Source organism: Stenella coeruleoalba (assembly GCF_951394435.1).
Source record: "Stenella coeruleoalba genome assembly, chromosome: 5".
In the NCBI taxonomy this organism is placed as follows: Eukaryota; Metazoa; Chordata; class Mammalia; order Artiodactyla; family Delphinidae; genus Stenella; species Stenella coeruleoalba.
This window is the reverse complement of record NC_137150.1, coordinates 74,073,455-74,091,776: the sequence shown is the minus strand read 5'-3', so window position 1 is coordinate 74,091,776 and position 18,322 is coordinate 74,073,455. Positions and strand designations below refer to the sequence as shown.

The 18,322-nt window shown below is 46.1% G+C and overlaps 1 protein-coding gene across 1 annotated transcript; it reads right to left on the bottom strand.

Annotated features, from left to right (window-relative positions):
- Positions 1 to 13,677: 13,677 nt before the first annotated feature.
- Positions 13,678 to 15,933, bottom strand: LOC307186712 (nephrocystin-1-like; the record flags this gene model as incomplete). Its single annotated transcript, XM_079922144.1, is given in 4 exon segments — positions 13,678 to 14,827; positions 14,830 to 15,396; positions 15,399 to 15,804; positions 15,808 to 15,933. Coding segments are annotated over 4 exon segments (1,968 nt in total). The 3' UTR covers positions 13,678 to 13,958.
- Positions 15,934 to 18,322: the final 2,389 nt, after the last annotated feature.

Here is an 18,322-nt window from a genome sequence, read left to right as displayed (position 1 = left end):
GTAACTCCAGCCCATGCTATATGGGCAAAGCTAAGCTCCACCTCCCGAAGGGGGGAGTATCAAAGAACATGTGGATTTTTTAAAACCACTTCACAAGCCTGCACCTAACTTCAAAGCAAAAGACGTGGCTGGGAGACGAAGCATAAACATTTGGTGAGTAGTACTAATGACTGGAAGAATCCTAGGAGATTTCATTGGCCACTTAAGAGTTCAACAAGATCTCGATCCGAGGTTTACTGCTGTGTTTATGAGTCTTTACTATATGAATCTTGGGGTTATGGTGTTGAAAATATAATTTGAACTCAATCCAGGAATCCCTTGGAATGGGGAGGGGGAAGCCCAGCAACCAGACTTCCTTGAAATGATGTCATTCCCAGGGCTAATCCCCTCTGGGAAGAAGAGCTTCTTCACTTAAAATGAAGCCCTAGGCAGGCGGGAGTGGGGAATCCGCTTTTCTCTATGATCCTCATTGTTCCGACCTTGGGGGCCAAGGTGGTGTCCACCCTGTGGAACTGGGAGGTCTGGGGTCAGAAAGAGGGGCCTCTCTGTGTCCATTGCTCATGTGTATGGCCTAAGCTTTTGGTCAAACCTGTTGGAATGGGCTAGTCTTGTCTCAGAGGACCAGACCATGAGAGTAGGCGATGTATCCACACTTGGGTCAGAGCATCAAGGGGAAAGAGTGCATGGGAGACAGGAGTAGCTGAAGAGAGCCACATGGTCCGGCCCCCTCCCCAACAAGAGAGTCTGTCTCATGAGCAGACCTAGAAATTCTGGGTTGTATCCTATTAATGTATCCAGCATTTTGTTCCTACCAGCTACCCCCAATCTGCCTGACCGCACAACCAGAGCTGTCAACACAGCAGCCCAAGAATCCAGGCAATGTGAAGATCTTGGCCCATGAGTGCCAAGGTCATATCTGTGAGGGAGGTGTAGTCATTTCCAGACCCAAGGCCTGAGGCAGACAGAGACGGAAGACACCTCCAGACCAGGACAAGAGGTCCAGAAGGGTTGGAGATACTTTCTCTATCTGATGTATCTGAGGCCCTGCAGGGAAATGAAAATCACCTTCCCCAGGATCTGGGAGAAATTTCTGGTGAGCCTCTCCCCGCTGCAAAGCAAGGTCACAGGAACAAACAGCCTGCACAACACCTAGTGCTCTGCCTGCTCTACACTGTGGCCTTTGGACCACAGGGTTGTGGCACAGTTCCAACCCGGGCCCAGGGTTTGCTGTGGCCACAATCATTGATTGTACCTGTATGAGGAACAAGCACGGTTTGTAGCCAGCTGAACTTTCTTTTGTCTCCCACTAGCCTTTAAATTTTATTCAGTGGGTAAAACTTTTCTTCTGCCACAGGATGAAAATGCAGCAGGCCTCATGATTTTTCGTGTGCTCAGTTTTAGGGAAGAGAGAGCCTCGCAGTTACTTTAGGTCAGAAAGTCACGCTTGTTCTGTAGTTATATATTAGTCAGTCTTCACTCTTCATTTAAAGGAGTCTTGTTCCTCTCTCCCAGCCAAGGCTTGCAGTTGGTGCTGCCGCCTCTAGGAAAGGCTGCTTCTTCCTCCAACCCGATCCCCTCTCCTCCCCACCCCACAGCAGCTGTTTCCATCATCACCAGGTGAGGGAGAGCGCAGCAGATGAGGTAAGGTCACATGCCACTAGGCTAGACAGCTTGGTACTCTCTGGGTTGGTAGGGAATTCAAGCTGACTTTCAATTGCAGGTGCTCCAAGACTCCCACCCCTAGATCTTTCTCCTACGGTTCCCTTCCCCCGTGATTCATCTGTATCCTAAATGGTCACTGGCGACACCTTTAGTTCCAGCTTCCTGCTGCTTGGGCCCCACAGCCTCTCCCCTCTGCTTGGCCCACTTCTGATCCATGGGAAGCACTCACAATCCCCTTAGTTCTCATGAAGTCCCAGATGATCCTAAGACACCAGGTCCTGGCTCTGCCTCAAAGACCCAAGTCAGCACATCTCTCTGTCATCCCCCAGAGAAAGGAATCAGACCCTGGGCCCCTATTCACCTCTCAACTCCAGAGGTCTTGTGGCCACTGTCTCCAAAGGTGGCCGCCACCAATGTCTCCCTTCCCTTTATGTGCGTGTCCACTCAGCTATCAAGAAGCAGAATCTATTACCCCGCCCCCTTAAGTGTGGACTAGCCTGTGACTGCTTAACCAGTAGCACAGCTGGAAGTGACTCAGCCAGTTCTGGACCCATCCTTTAAGAAGACTAGCACCTTGCCTTTCCTCCCTGTTGGTACCTGCATCCATGCTGTGAGGAAGCCCAGGCAGCCACATGGAGGAGAATCGAGCCCCTCAGCCAACAATCCCAGCTGAACTCCCAGCCATCAGATAGCACCAACTTGCCAACCAGATGACCGAGCCATTTGGAGCACAGACAAATGTCCCCACTGAGCCTGGTCTAAATTGTAAAAATGTGAACAAATCAGTGATTATTGTTTTAAGGCACTAGTTTTTAGGGTGGTTTGTTTTGCAGCAATAGGTAACTGAAACGCTTTGCAAGTTCTCCAAGTAGCCCCGTGGAAGCCTTTCTCACTAAGTTTGAGGTGAAGTAGATGGCAGGATGGGGGATTCAGCATGGCAACAGATCTCTCCAAGGAAATCTCTTTGCAAATTACACACTCTCCACACACTCTAACCAGTTTTCATATCCCTGATCTGCCTGAGGAGTTGTGAAAACCACTTTAAAATTTCCTTTATAAGGTCAAAGTGTATGGGAATTCTGTCTGACGCTCACACAGATGTCTACTACCGTTCATATTAATTCCTCAGTTAAAGCTGGGGCTCAAAAAACCTCACGTTCAGATTCTGTGGCACTGGGTCCAGGACTGGCTGGGGCAGACACTGACGGTGGGAGTCTTCAAGCAGATGGATGCAACAGTGATTTTTAAAAAAATTTTTAGGCAAGAAATCCTGGCAGAGTCCTATTTGAAGGTCCAAATGAGTCAAAAGCTATGCTGTAGCTGAAGAGGGAGGGGGACGTCCAAGCTGGGCCAGGGCACCTCTCTTTGCTCCTATCCCCCTAAAGCAACATAAATGGCCTGGGGTCTGCAGAGCACAATTTGAACACCACTTGTGTAAGGCAACCAGCTTGGGCTTTGGAGCAGGTGAACATCTCTGCATCTCGGTTTCTTCATCTGCGAAATGTGGAAGATGACAATGCCTGCCTCACCGTTTTTAGGAGAATTGGATGAGCCCAAGAGTGTAAGCACATCTGCTCTTACTTGGTAATCCACAATGTCTCTGCTTTCATTTTGACTCAAGTCTCAACTCAACAGTAGAGAGCCCTCCGCAGCACCCCAGGCCTCTGCAGATCGTCACTCTCTGGGACAAGCGAAGCCCCTCTTCTGGAAAGTGGCCAGACTCCTGGTAAGGGAGGGGTTAACCATGGTTTCCCTCCCCGACAGGATAAAATTCAGGTGGGAGAAAGGCTGAGGCGACTGGGAGGATCACAGAATTGCTGGGATGCCCTGAGGCCTTTTCAGCGCCCCACATGGTGACCCAGGAACTCCTCCCTCACAACCACTGTTGGGAACTTGCTGCATGCTAGGCGGATGCTAAGTGCTTTCCCTGCACTGTTTCATTTAATCCCCACAACGACCCCACGATGCACATACTATGACCCTGCTTTACAGGTTAGAAAACTGAGGTTCATAGATGTTAAACCAGTAATCCCCAAGTTTGGCTGACCATCAGAATAACTGGGGAGCTCTTAAAATGCACATTCCTAGGGCCCCACCTCACAACAACAAAACCAGAACTCAGTTCTTTAGGGTCCAAGGTCTCACACCTATCCAGTGGGAAGACAGGGCTGGGAATAGGGGGAGTCAATGGAGGCGGCTAGAGCCAGGGTGCACCAGACAGCCAGGCCCTCTTACAATCTACCCGAACGTGACCCCAGCCTCACCATAGGCCCACCCACCACAAAGCCAGAATTGGAATGCAGGCCACACTCTTATCCATGAAGTTGCCACCATCCGAGGATCCCCTAGGGCAGAACTTCATAAACGTGAAGATGCGTCAAAGCCACCAGGAGGGTGCTGACGCAACCAGCTGCGTGGAGTTTGTGATTCAGTAGGTCTGGGGTGGGGCTGAGAATCTGGAGTTCTAAGTTTCCAGGTGATGCTGATGTGGCTGGTCCAGGCTCCACACTTGGAGATCCACTGCCTTAAGGTGGAAGGAGGAGCCGGCACCTAGAGCAACAGGTGCTTCTCTAGATTTCTTTTCTAAGGGTCTGGGATGAAGGGCTCTGAGCAGCCTGGATGCCCCACTCTGCAACCCCAAGGTACATGTACCCCAAGCTAGATGAATTCCCCCATCTCTCCTGCACGCGAGCACCTTGATGCCAGGTGTCCCAAGCTGCTCCTGGTCTCAATAAGGAACAGTATCCTGGGGAAAGGGTCTACAATTTGCCAGTGCAGAGAAGTCAGGCCCTACGTGGGTCAGGACTGATGGGATTTCTGGTTTCCGACCACTCCGTGTGGACCCCCATCCATCCACGCGGGGGCTTCTGGCATGGTGGTGGTGTGCTCACGTGTGTTTCTATGCTTTTGGCAGCTCCGCATTTACCACTGACCAAGAAAAGAAGAACCGATTTAAAGTTCTTAGGCTCTCATTGCTCCCTCATTGAGTAATTGTCCTGAGAGCAGTTGCAGACATTAGCACTAATTACTTAATTTAATTTTATGTGCTCCTTGTTAGGGTCCCAAATTCAATCTACAAATTAATGGCAGCTCACATGCAAATGAATGGAATTCACAGTCCCCAGACTTCATGGTTTTGGTTTTGGTCTTTACAACAGCCCTACAGCCCATAAGCCAGCACTGGGTATTTCCTTCTCATCCTCAAAAAAACTCTTTCTGATTCATCAAGCACCTAATTGCACAGCTCTTGAGGGACCTTTCTACCAAAAATGAATATCAGCATCCAGTGGGCCTTGGCCCCTTCATCACTCCCACCCCCACCAATTGCAGACTCACCCGCCCCCACAGCTCCCCTCAGTGCCCTGACTTAACTGACCTGTTCCTGACCCCCGACCCCTATCTGTTCCTCCCAATTTTTCCACTCGAACCTAGGCCCATTAGGGTTTGGGCTAAGAGCCCTACGTTGGGCGTCAGGACATGTGGGCCCGCCTACTGACCAGCCGGCTGCAGTTTTCGCACCTAAATACAGGAGCAACAGGATGGTAGTTTCTGCTGAAGGAAATGGGAGGTGCTGCTGAGAAGAGAAATCTAGGGCTGTTATGATCTTAGGACTCGGGGAGGAAGTCCTTCCTCCAGGGGTTTTGGAACTCGGCTTGGAGATGTCGGGAGGGCAGGAAGCAGCTCTGGGGGTGGCCAGTGTGGGTGTGGAGCGCAGGGGGGGTTCACAGCATCACTGGGCTGCCATTTCATTTTTGCTGGCGGCTGCAGTGAGGGACAGCCTCCAGCTTCCAGGGGGACCCAAAGAGCCCCTGGAGGATTCAGAGCTCTGGGGAGAACTAGCCCAGGCTTGACATAAGCTGTGTGGAGAAGCTCAAAGAGCTCCACCTCTGAAACACCATCGCCACGGGAGCCCAGGCCAGCCCCAGCTGACCATAATCTGCAGAGAGAGCCCTGAGAAACAGCTGTGGCCTGGGAGGCAGGCCGCACGGAGAATGGTCCTTTGGCCTCTTTATCTTCTCAGACATGAAGTGACCACAACCGGGAATCGCTCAGGGTCTCTAGACTTACTATCGGGAGGACACCTTTTTTTAAGCTTTACTGAGGTAAAATTGAAAAATAATGGGAGACATTCTTAATAAGTTGTATGTTGGGAGCTTGGAATCGCTTATTTGGGCCTCAAAAAATAGTTGCTTATTTTCATCCAAGTTGGTAAAGCAAGACATCTGTTATTTGAGAGAACTATCCTGTCTTAGCCCATCCAGGCTGCTGTGCCGTCATACCACACACCAGGCAGCCGATAAGCAACAGAAATTTCTCACAGGCCTGGAGGCTGGAAGTCCAAGATCAGGTGTCCGCAGGCTCAGGTTGTGGTAAGAGCCCTCTTCCAGGTGCCAATTCTTTCTGGGCCCTCACATGGTGGAAGGGACAAGAGAGCTCTGTGGGTTCTCTTTTATAAGAGCACTAATTTCGTTCCTGAGGGGTCCACCCTCAGGATCGAAGACCTCGCTTCTTAATACCATCAGGCTGGGCATCAGGACTTCAACATATGAATCTGGGGGGAAATGAACACTCAGACCATAGCGTAGCCTGATCCCTACGGGCCCATCAGCAGTGATGTTCCATGATTCCATGAGCTATCCCCATTCCTTACTTACCTGAACAATAGCCAACAGTACTGAACACTTAGCCCAGTGTGCCAGGCACTGTGCTAAGCACTTGACATGCATTATTGTACCAAATACAACATTTCTGCACAGGAGGGGCTATACTTATGCCCACCTTGCACCAAGGAAACCAAGTCTCATCAAACTCAAGTAACTTACCCCAAATCACAGAACTTGTAAAAGGTGGAGCTTAGAGCTCCACTCCTGGCTGCTTCTCCAGCATCAGTCCCACCCAGAGGTTCCTAACTCCTGTGACAGTCAGGAACTCACTCTGCCTGTGGAGCAGAGAGACCCTCCCCCAAGCATGAGGACAGGGCACTGGGAGCAGTCAGATTGCAGCAAGGGACACTGCTGAGGCGGGCTTGGAGTTCAACCCTGGACCATCTAGGCAGAACCCACGTGTGGCAGAATGTTAAAAAAAAAAAAAATCCTTTTGCTGTTCTATTTCTGTTGAAGGATAGACACAGTTAGACAATACAAATGTGTGCTTGTTCGAAGGGCTTGAAAGAGATGCTGCTGGGCAAGAGGGGGAAAGCAGCAAGCAAAGCCCTCATGCTTGTTCAGGAACTCTAAAAAGAAAGTATAAAACCCTTTTTCTTTTTTTTTTTTAAAGGAGGCAGAAAAATCTCAAACCATGACTGGGAGACTGACGAAATGAGAGGGGTTTGTGGACTCTTAGATCAGAAAGAGACACATCTTCTCTCACAAGCTGGATGGGTGGAAGGGTGGGTGGTTGGATGGTGAGTTGAGAATTCTCTCCAAAACGGGGACTGTCCCAATCCCCAGGAGGGCTTTCGGGCCATCAAGTTCCCCTCTCTAATATCCTTGCCCCAGATTCTGATAGGCTCTCCCAGCTGAGGATGGCCCCAAAGCCTAGATTACTGCTACGGGTGGAGAATGCAGGGGGCAGAAGCAGCAAGGCGTGGGCGGAAAGCCAGGGAGATGAGTTAGGAGTGGAGATTTCCCCCTGAGGAATCATACTGATGAAATCTAGGCTAGAGAGGTCCACGTTCAAAGGTCTGTTTACTTTATTATCGTTTTACCCCGAGGAATGTGCCTGTTGGGTTAATGTTTATTTTATTGAATAATCTAGTTTTAAGCATGTCAATAAGAGTCAGTGCTACTTTATAGGAAGAAAATGCAGTTTGTGGCTGATTTCATATCTCCACCAAGAGGTCCTTCCTTGGCCCATTGGCTCTACTGCCACCTGGTGGTGGATTCCTTTAGCGCGGGGCTGGCCATTTGGGTCGCAGACCAGAACCCCAGCCCAGGGTTGGAATCCTGGCTCCGCTCACCCAGAGCAGGATGACCAGTTCGACAGAGTTCCACTCTCTGAATTTCAATTTCCACATCTTAAAGTGGAGACCGTAATACCGGCTTTGGGGGAATTTTGTGATGATCCAATGAGTTAACGTATGTGTAGTGCCTAGTGCAGAGTAAATGTTTAATAAACTATTCATTAGTCGTATTGGGAAAGAACTTGATATCCCCGTGGGGTTCTGTTCTCCTCATTTCCATTCTGACTCGAGTGAAGCTATGGAAGGCGTGGCCCCCGCATTGGCGGCTGAATCAGAGGCTGAGAGATGTTGGCATGTTGGGCCAAATCTAACAGGGGAAATGTAACAGGAATAAAGTTATAATTTATATTTATTGTCCACCAAGTGTCCACAAATGTGGGGGATGTCTAGCTGACAAAAAAAGACCAGGCCGAAAACACTGAGAGATTGTAAGAACACACAGCTCAACCACAACCAACTGGGTGACTCCACACTGAAAACTAATTTGATCAACAGTCGTGAAGGAGCAACAGATATGACAAGCCTTTAAAATGTTCACTCACCCTGACCTCTTAATTCCACTACTAGGACTCTACCCAGAGAGAGTTGTACACAAAGATGCTCATTACAGTGAAAAATTAAAAACAATAAATGTCCAATAATAGAGGACTAGTTAATTAAATTGTGGCTTACCCATATGCAGTCCTTCAAAATTTAAGGGAAAAATCTCATCATATAAATTGGGGTGCGGAATATAATTAGAACTAGAGGATCATAACATACTGATACAAAGTTTCAATTAAATGAAGATAAAAATTAGAAGACTTCATGCACCTCATGAGACAGCTTCAAATTGTGTAAGGCATAAATTGACAAAACTATCAGGAGAAATCGACAAGTTCAACATTGAAGTAGGAGATTTTAATACACCTCTTTGAGTAGCTGATCAAGCAGACAAAAAATAAAACCAGTAAGGAAGAAGGGTTGAACTCCACAATTTAGAAGCTTAATAAGAACCCTGCATAGGACACTGCACCATACAGCTGAAGAAAACATGTCCTTTTCAAATGCAGACTTGACCACACACACAGAGAAACCAGAAATATCAGTACTTGATGCTAAATTCTAAGACTGGTGAGGATAGCGAGCCAGATGCTCTTTGTTTGGAACTCAGAGAAGATCCCCCACAGGAGGTTATGGCTAAGATGAGTTTGTGAAGACACTTCTCCAGATAAATAAGATGGGGCTGGGGGCTGAGCCTGCCTCAGGCAGAAGTCGCCGGTCCGAGGGTCCTGAGGCAGACAAAAGCAAGTGAGCTCAGGGAACTACAGAGAGCATCCCTTGGTGTCTGTAATACCAAGCTCTCTTAGTCAGCCTGCTTCCAGGCAGAGGCTCTCTCATGAATATCCAGGCCCCACCAAAAGCTATGGTTCAGTTTCCGCCTCTAACAAGAGACGGGGGTCTTCAGTTACCTCCAAGCTGGGGCATGTCCCCCAGAGAGAAACATGAGCTGGGCCCGAAAAGGAGCCGTCCAGAGCTCAGGTGTCAGGCAGGCGTGGTGAGCTAGCTCACCACGAGCGGGAAGGTCACAGGACTCTGCGGCTCCGCCAACCACCAAAGAAACTCTCTGTCCCTCGCCTACGGGGACCCCTAAAGAGCCTTAGAGGCCTGCAGGCTGGGCCAAGCAAAGTGGGAGCCAAGACTTCCAGGCCTGGTCCAACCCAGCTATGTGACCCAGATCACCCGTCATCCTCTGGGGCTCAGGCCACCTGTTAAACACAGGTATCACTGGCCTCCTGCCCACCCCAGCAAGGTGTCACATACACAGGCTCAGGTTTAGGAGGGAACTCGAGAGGTGTTTGCAACAGTAACTGTCCAAAGCCCCTGCGTGGTGGAAAGCCAGTGTTCATCCCAAACATTCATTCAGCCAACTGCTTTCCCGTGTCCTCCCCACAAACCACTCTCCATGTGCCCCCGTGACCTGGTGTGGGACCTCGCCTTATCCCCCTCTCAGTCCCCGTCCCTGGCAAGTGGTGAGATGTGATAGCCAAGAGAGGTTTGGGCAAGCCACTCAGGCCTTTTAGCTCAAGAGACAAATATGAAGGGAGAATACAGAAAGGAAGTTGGGAATCTGCTGTGTGACTGTGAGCAAGTCACTTCCCCTCTCTGGTTATGTCTCCTCATTTTTAAAAAGAGGGGAAATCATCTCTAAGCTCATTTCTTGCTGAAGATTCTGGGATCCTATCATTGAAAGAACTAGGTCTATTTCAAGGGTCAGTTGAGCAAATTCTTAATCAAAGGATATCCTCCCTTCCACTGACTTACCAGGGCTGCTGAGAGGTGCAAGGAATCAGAAGTGGGGCTCGCTGAGCCACAGACCGGGAATTAGACCTCACAAGGGGCTGTTACCGAACCAGGTACCAGATTCGTTCTGCGCCCCACGCAGCAAGCCAAAATGCTGAGACGCTGAGGTTTACAGCAACAACAGCGCTTATTCACAAAGCAGCCAAGCCGAAGGGAGAACACGCCTCACATCTGCCTTCCCACGGACAAGGGGCTCGGGGCATTTATGGGATAGAGATAAAGATACCTGGCGGCCCGAGGTGTGGGGAACAGGAGAAAAAAGGTGACTGGAAAAAGGTGAGGTAATCCACGTTCTGCGCAGGCGGATCCAAGCCACAGGCATCAACACGTTGAAAAATGGAGGCGCTTAGCTCCGCCTGAGGGCGGAGTTTCCGGCCCTCTGACGTCAAAAGGTCATCGAGTGGACACTCGCGCATGCCCAGTTGAAAGGTCGGTAGTCCGTCCAGTCTCAGGACCAGCTCAGCTCAGAGTAGACGCAGGTGACTCCAAGTTCCCGGAAAGCAAGTCGGGCAAAAACGTTATTGTCTCGGCTACGTGCTGCGCGGAGGACGTGCAAGCCTTTCCTAGACAACCTTGACTAGTGAAGGCAGGTGAAATGGATTTTTGACTAATGGTTACCCACGGTCTCACGGCTGCCACCAGGACTTGGGGCAATAGGTCCACTGTTCTTCAGTCATCCCCACCTGCCTGAATCAACACAGGGGGAACACTGGTGTTTCTATCAGGGCTGACCAACATTTTTGATATGCTAATAAGTCCTAAGAGAAGTCAGTCCTTCACATGTGTGTGCATGTGTGTATCTACAGATACCTACAGAGATACATATATGTAGAGAAACTTGTGATCTCTCTCTCTTCAAAAATATACGAATGTATAGTGAATCAAGAAAAGTAGAATTAGGAATTCCCTGGCAGCCCAGTGATAGTGATTAAGACTCCATGCTTCCACTGTAGGGGACACGGGTTCGATCCCTGGTCGGGGAACTAAGATCCGGCAAGATGCGCGGCATGACCAAAAAGAAATAAAAGAAAAGTAGAATTATGTGATAAAATGTAGGTTTGGTTCTTGAGCATCTTTGGGGGTGTAAGGGAAACAGGGACGATACCCCAGTTCACAGTGGTGCGCTTCAGCTTGCTGATGGGAACTTATGGTGCCTCAACACCAGCAATGAGCAGTCTTCCTGTTTCCTGCTTAATCTGGGCCAGCCTCTGAAGGGTCATACTTATTTCTGGGTCCTAAGTTTTGAGAAGGATACTTCAAACCAGAGGCTCCCATGTAATATCAGCTCAGGTGGGGTGGAGTCTGGAAAGCACTGAGTGATAGTTGAAAGAATTGGGCATTCGGAGCCTGGACAGGAGCAGACGGGGGGGAATGTAGTAAAGGCACACACAAAGGCAAGGGATATATAGGTTAGCATAGAAATAGAGTTGAGTTTTTACGAAAATGTAAGTAGAAGGAAGAAAGATTAGTTACAATGGCCACGTCCATATCCGCACATAGAGTTTCATCCTTCGGTCTCCTTTCATCCAGCCTGCTCTCCTCAGTGACTTTGTTCATTCCATCTATCTCCTAATGTCTCCCAAACCCATCTTCAGCCAAGATCCCCCCAGAGCTTCATACTTGTACATCCAACTCCCTCCTGGTCACCTCCACCTGGATGTTCTCATGCATACCAAGCTCTACATGTCCTGAAGTGAACTCTTCACCACATCCATGACCATATTGGAAAGGGCTTCAAGTTTTATGGGCTGCATTTTTACCAACCACATCTGCAAGGCAAGGGAAGGTATGGAATGTGTCATTTATAACTAAATGGTAAATGGTTACCATTTCCATTTGCCTCTATCCTTAGAATGAGGTGTTTTCAACTTGGTTGCTCATCGGAATCACCTGGGACATTTTTAGAAAATGCAGATTTTTTTCCAGGCCCCACCCAAAACTCCATGAATCAGAATCCCAAGAATCTTAACTTTTCTTTCTTTCAAATTTTGACTCCCACTAATGAGATCAACGAAAGTCCATTATGTTAATTAACAAGTCATAAATTTCACCACTGAAAATTCATTTCTCACATTTATTATAGTCAGTAGGAAAGATCAGGAATTGATTTCGAGGGAATGAATGCCTTGGCTCTTGTCACCACTTTTAACCGGAAAATACACCTCTCAACCATTCTCTTGAAATTTAGCAATGGGAAGCATTATCCGCTTGATGCCTCCAGAGGGAATCTACCCTTCATTTGGCCTCTCTGAGCATCAGGTGGTTGATTGTACAGTATTAATTTGTTCTCACACTAATTCTGTTCTTTGGAGAAACTCTTAAATCACTCTCTCTCTCCCTCTCTCCACCCTGCCCCGCCACCAAACTGGCAGCTCAGAAGTAGGGAAAGAAGGGGCAGGGCAGCCAGGACAGGCACCGAAATGTCCTAACCTCCACACTGGCCCACACCAATTTTCAGTGGGCTCCCATGCTGCCCCTTGACCTGGGGATGGCCCTGAGTTTCCGGCCTCAGATATCTGACAAGAATCTGTCATTTTGTAGCCTCGATGTGCTGCTGGCTACCTTTCTGTACTTTTGATAGCTCTTCCCTTTGAACAAGCAAAATATGGCTATGCTCACCTTGTGGGCAGAGGTGGGGGGTGGGGATGAGTAAAATGTAGGCAGTTCTAAGTAGTAGGTCATTGCCAAATTATTTTAAAACCAGCATGGGAATCTAATTAGACATGGATGTGCTAGAATACACCTCCATTCCTGCATCAGCTGCTCCCTGGGTTACACACTCTGCTTCCCACTCTCAATCCCCATTTTTTTTTTTTTCTGATTTCCCCTACATCTCACAACACAAAGTTTATTAGCAAAATCATATATTTAATATATTCTGGGTCCTAGACTCTTATCAAATATATCATTTGCAAATATCTTCTCCTAGTCTGTGGATTATATTTTCACTTTCTTGAATAGTCATAAATTTAGCTTTTGATAAAATCTTGCTTTCATACAAATCTATAGATACAGTTAACTTAAATTTGTTACTTGGCATTACATACAGAATGGACGGACATCAAGGTCCTGCTGCATAGCAGAGGGAACTACATCCAATATCCTATGATAAGCCATAATGGAAAAGAATATAAAAAGAGTGTATATATTGGGCTTCCCTGGTGGCGCAGTGGTTGAGAGTCCGCCTGCCGATGCAGGGGACACAGGTTCGTGCCCCGGTCCGGGAAGATCCCACATGCCGTGGAATGGCTGGGCCCATGAGCCATGGCCGCTGAGCCTGCACGTCCGGAGCCTGTGCTCCGCAACGGGAAAGGCCACAACAGAGAGAGGCCCGCGTACCGCAAAAAAAAAAAAAAAAAAAAAGTGCATATATATATATATATATATGTATAACTGAGTCACTTTGCTATACAGAAGAAATTAACACAACATTGTATATCAACTATACTTCAATAAAAAAAAAAGAAACAGACTCACAGATATAGAGAACAAACTAGTGGTTACCAGTGGAGAGAGATAAAATATGGGTAGGGGATTAAGAGGCACAACTATTAAGTATAAAATAAATAAGCTACAAGGATATATTGTACAGCACAGGGAATATAGCCAGTATTAATAACTTTAAATGGAGTATAATCTTTAAAAATTGTTAATCACTATATTGTACACCTGAAACTTTCATAATATGGTAAATCAACTATACTCAATAAAAAAGAAAAAGAAAAACAAAACAAAAATTTGTTAGCTGGTTTGTGAAAAAAAATTCTCTTTAAATTTAGATATAACAGTATTCCTTATAAAAATTTACTTCATTGTATTAACACATATTCAAATTATCAGATAAATATTTCTTATAGAATGTGGCCTGAACAAAAAAGAATAAAGCCTAAGTTGTGATGGGACAGTTACTTCTGGTTTTGTCACGCGATGCAGGTTGTCATGGAGGATCTATCAGATTCAGCAGGAAGTGGAAGGTCAAGGGGCACCGCTGTCAGGCTGCATTCTTTCTTATTTCACCCAAGAAGTCATAGGTCTGCTCTGAAATGCCGAAAGGTTCATGGAGCCCCGCTGGCGACAGCAGAGCCTGGAGGGCGCCCTCGTTTTCTTGGTTTTGCTTGAGCAAGTCAGCGATGACCTTCCATTGGGCAGCCTCTGTCTCCTCCTCTGCCCACCTGAACGGGGGCAGGAGCGCGGAGTGGAGGAGGCGGTCGTGGTAAACCAGGAGGAACACGGCCTTCAGTAGCTCCTTGTCTCTCTTCTCTGATCTTTTTAATGTACTCTCTTTCTCAGCCCAGGAACTCCTGAGTGCATCCATTATGTCAGGCTGCCCCAAGAGCTTGGGGAAGGTGGCCAGCACTGGATTACTAATTAAATCAGCACTGCGCATGCTCATCCTGTCTTTCAGGAGCACATCTCCAAGAATCTGGCGATAAAATATCAACAAATGAACGGAGCACATACTTCCCATTAATGTTTCCGGCAGTAGACTTAGCATGTTCCTTGATCTTCTGTTCAAAGATCTCAGTTTTACTAGAAGTTGAGGCTGCCTTCTCACTGTCATCATCTGATGGAAAGCACTACCATGTGCCCTTCTGGACACTGAAGGGTCCACGTCAACACCTTTTTCATAAGGGGTGCCTCCATTCAAGAAGAGTTCATAAGGTTTTGCTGGAATAGGAATTCCACTGGCATGAAAAAGTTTAAGAAACACCCAGCCACAACTTAATTCTCCTCTTTCACCAGTTGAATTGCGATTATAAGAAATTCCAAGTTCAAATAATATTCCAAGATCTGGAGAAGAAGAATTGGACCTGATGAAACAGTCAGCATCAAGCAAGCAGGGCAAGATGCCAGTAACCTGGGAGAAAAGGTCCATGTTTTGGGTTTCTTAGGTTGCCACGTGGCCCTGACTGTATGAATGTTGCTCAGAACCTTATTGCCGTCAAACAGACAGAAGCGCACGTGTCTGCTCAGAACCTGGATGCTCACTCCTGGGACAGGAATCATCTTACAGCTCCAGAGGGTCAGAATCAAGGAAACACAACTTGGTCTTGACCTAATAGAGCCTGTTTTAGCATCCCACATTAGATCTCTGAAGGCCAGTTGTGAAGTAGTGAGCTCTGGTTGTAAGAAGTAACTTGCTCGAAATTGATCCCCTTGCTCTAGAAGCTGGAAGGGGGTGGAAGGCCTGAACCCGGCAGGAATAGCTCCCATCGTGGTCAATACGTCGACGGTGTTAATCTGCTCTGAGATGGCTTTTCGGACTGCACTCCAATGAGAATCGGTTCTTTGTTTAACTTCTGCTCCTTCTGCCATGTCTACCTCTACATCTTCTTCACTGCCTTCTTCACTAGACTCCTGGCCTTCTTCTTTATTACAGGGCTCCCAGTCTGTTCTGGGAATAAGACCTTTGTTTCCTTTGGCATTCTAGCCATCCACCAACCATCAGGGTTTTTTTCAATTATAAGGAGAATTTCCCCTTTCTTAAATGTAATGTCTCCAACTTGCTGAGCCATAAAATCTCCAACAGCAACGTATTCTCCACTTGTGGCCTCTTCTTCTTCTTCATCTTCTTCAGCAGAATTGTCATCGTCCTCTCCTTCAGTAAGCGCCCCAGTTTCAGCGACATTTTCTCTACTTATGGACACAGCAAGTTCCTGCAGTTGGTGGGTAAGCTTATCCAAAAGATTGTGTTCCTCCTCTTTCGTCTGATTGTAACTCCCAACAGGGGCAGGTTCATCAGCCTGTGAGAGAATATAAGTTTTGCTTAATTTTTGAAGAGCATTTTTATTTTCATCTATTGCCTGTTTTAATTGGATACATCTTTGGTAAATATCTCACCTTTTACTGGCTTCTAGAGCTCCTTTCAGTCGACTCTCAGAAAGCAAATCATCAAACTGCTGCTTCAGCTCCTGACTGCGACGCTGTAGGAACTGGAGGGGATCGCGCTGCCGCCTCGCCAGCATCTCCTTCGCCTCGGCCTCAGTCCCTTTTTGACCAGTGCTGCAGCAGGAGGCTCAGCCAGAGCCGCTACATGAAAATCCTCACAGGGCAACCCTTTCATAGATAACCAAGAGCTGACTTTTCCTTGTGAAGCACATGCTCAAACTGGAATTAGAACATGAAGTTCACTCAACGTCATTGGAAATACACTATGTACCATTTTATGTAGGATATAAAACTTTATTTTGAAAAATTCCCACCAAGTTTATCCTACAGATGTACTCTTACATGAGCATAAAGATGAGGAAATTCATTGCATCATTTATAATGGTCCCAGACTGGAACCCACTCTCATTTCCACCAATGTGAGGCTAATAAATTATGGTCTATATGAAATACCACATGGCCAAAAAGAGATAGAGGTATATGTATTGACACGGAGCCCTCTTCGAGCTATAGTAAGTATGCGTGGTATGCTCCCCTTTGTGTGTGTGCAGGGGTGTATGCACATGCGTGTGACAATCTCTGGAAGGATACACAGGAACCCAACAAGAGTGGTTACCTCTGTGGACAGGAACAGGGAGACTGAGGGATGGGAAATGAGAGAGAACGACCCAACTTTTCATGTATAGGCCTTTAGCACCATTCTAAAAAAATTTTTAACCATCTCCATATATTAACTTAAAAAAACATTTTAACATTCTCTTGAAATGTCAAATATGAATTTCACAATCTACAAGAAACTTTGATATGTCCTTTAACATTTACATTTATAGTACTATGGGATCCTTGATTTTAATACAGTCTTTGATTTGACCTCTTTTACTTCCCTGGGTGGGGATGGGGAAACAGAATTTGGCTTTTTTTTTTTTTTGCCTTTATGTGCCTATTGTGTATTCTCTGCCTTTTTCTCTGCTTATTATATATTAGGAGGAAGAAGGAATTATTTTTACATTTTTATTACACATATTCTGAATTAGCTACTGCCTCACACTATTTCTCCTTTCTTCATCTTGTCACATAAAGGAGCACAGCATTTACACCCCATGCAGTGTTCCTCACTGTGGTTACTGGAAACCATCACTTTAAGACATTATCTATTAATAAGTGGGGAAGGGCAGGTGTGGACACTGCCCTTTCATTTCAGTATGCTGTAGCCATATTTTGCTGATAGCCTAATTCCTGATACTTATTTGTTTTAATCTTCTGACTTTTAGTTAAAATTCTTTTGGGAGCCACATTTGGAGGGAAGATGTGTGCTTTTGTCAATTTCATTACCCATGTCCATATTCATTCCCAGTGTATTGTGCTGTCTAGTACATGTACCAACTTTTTTTTAAATTGGTGTATAGTTGATCTACTATGCTATGCCAATCTCTGCTGTACAGCAAAGTGACTCAGTTATACACATACATTCTTTTTTTTTAATATTCTTTCCCATTACGGTTTATCCCAGGAGACTGGATATAGTTCCCTGTGCTGTACAGTAGGACCTTGTTTATCCATTCTAAATGTAATAGTTTGCACCTACCAACCCCAAACTCCCAGTCCATCCTTCTCCCTCCTCCCCTCCCCCTTGGCAACCACAAGTCTGATGTGTGTCTGTGAGTCTGTTTCTATTTTGTAGGTAGATTCATTTGTGCCATATTTTAGACTCCACATAAAAGTGATATCATATGGTATTTGTCTTTCTCTTTCTGACTTACTTCACTTAGTATGATAATCTCCAGTTGCATCCATGTTGCTGCTGCAAATGGCATTATTTCGTTCTATTTTATGGCTGAGTAGTATTCCATTGTATATCTGTAGTACATGTACCAACTTTGATAAAGTTCCTATTGGGCCATGTTGTCTGAGGTAGTGAGTGATTACTGTTATTTTTCTTTTGGTTGCAAAGCAGTTTGGTGTATAGTGATATCTTTTCACAAATATTATTCCTATCATCTGCAGGTATTTAATCAACAATTAAAAATTAAATAGTATATACTTATATTCAATTTCCTGTGATAAACCATAATGGAAAAGAATATGAAAAAGAATGTATATATAACTGAATCACTTTGCTGTACAGTACAAATTAATACATCGTAAACTATACTTCAATAAAATAAATTTAAAAAAAATTAAATAGTACTTAAAGGTTTATGGTATAAAATAAAATAAGATGGGATAGTGAGTGAGAGTATGGATGAAATGTGATTGGCCACGTCAGTATTTGTTGGGGCTGGAGGAGGGGTACATGGAGACTCATTGTATTTTTCTCTACACTTTTGAATATGTTTGAGAATTTCCATAATAACATGTTAAAAGATTTATAGTATAAAATAGCTGCCCCTTGCCTCACTTCCACCTATTCCCCATTCCTCAGTCCCTTCAATTCTTTTTGCCATTTCTTTGGACATTTATCTTCCT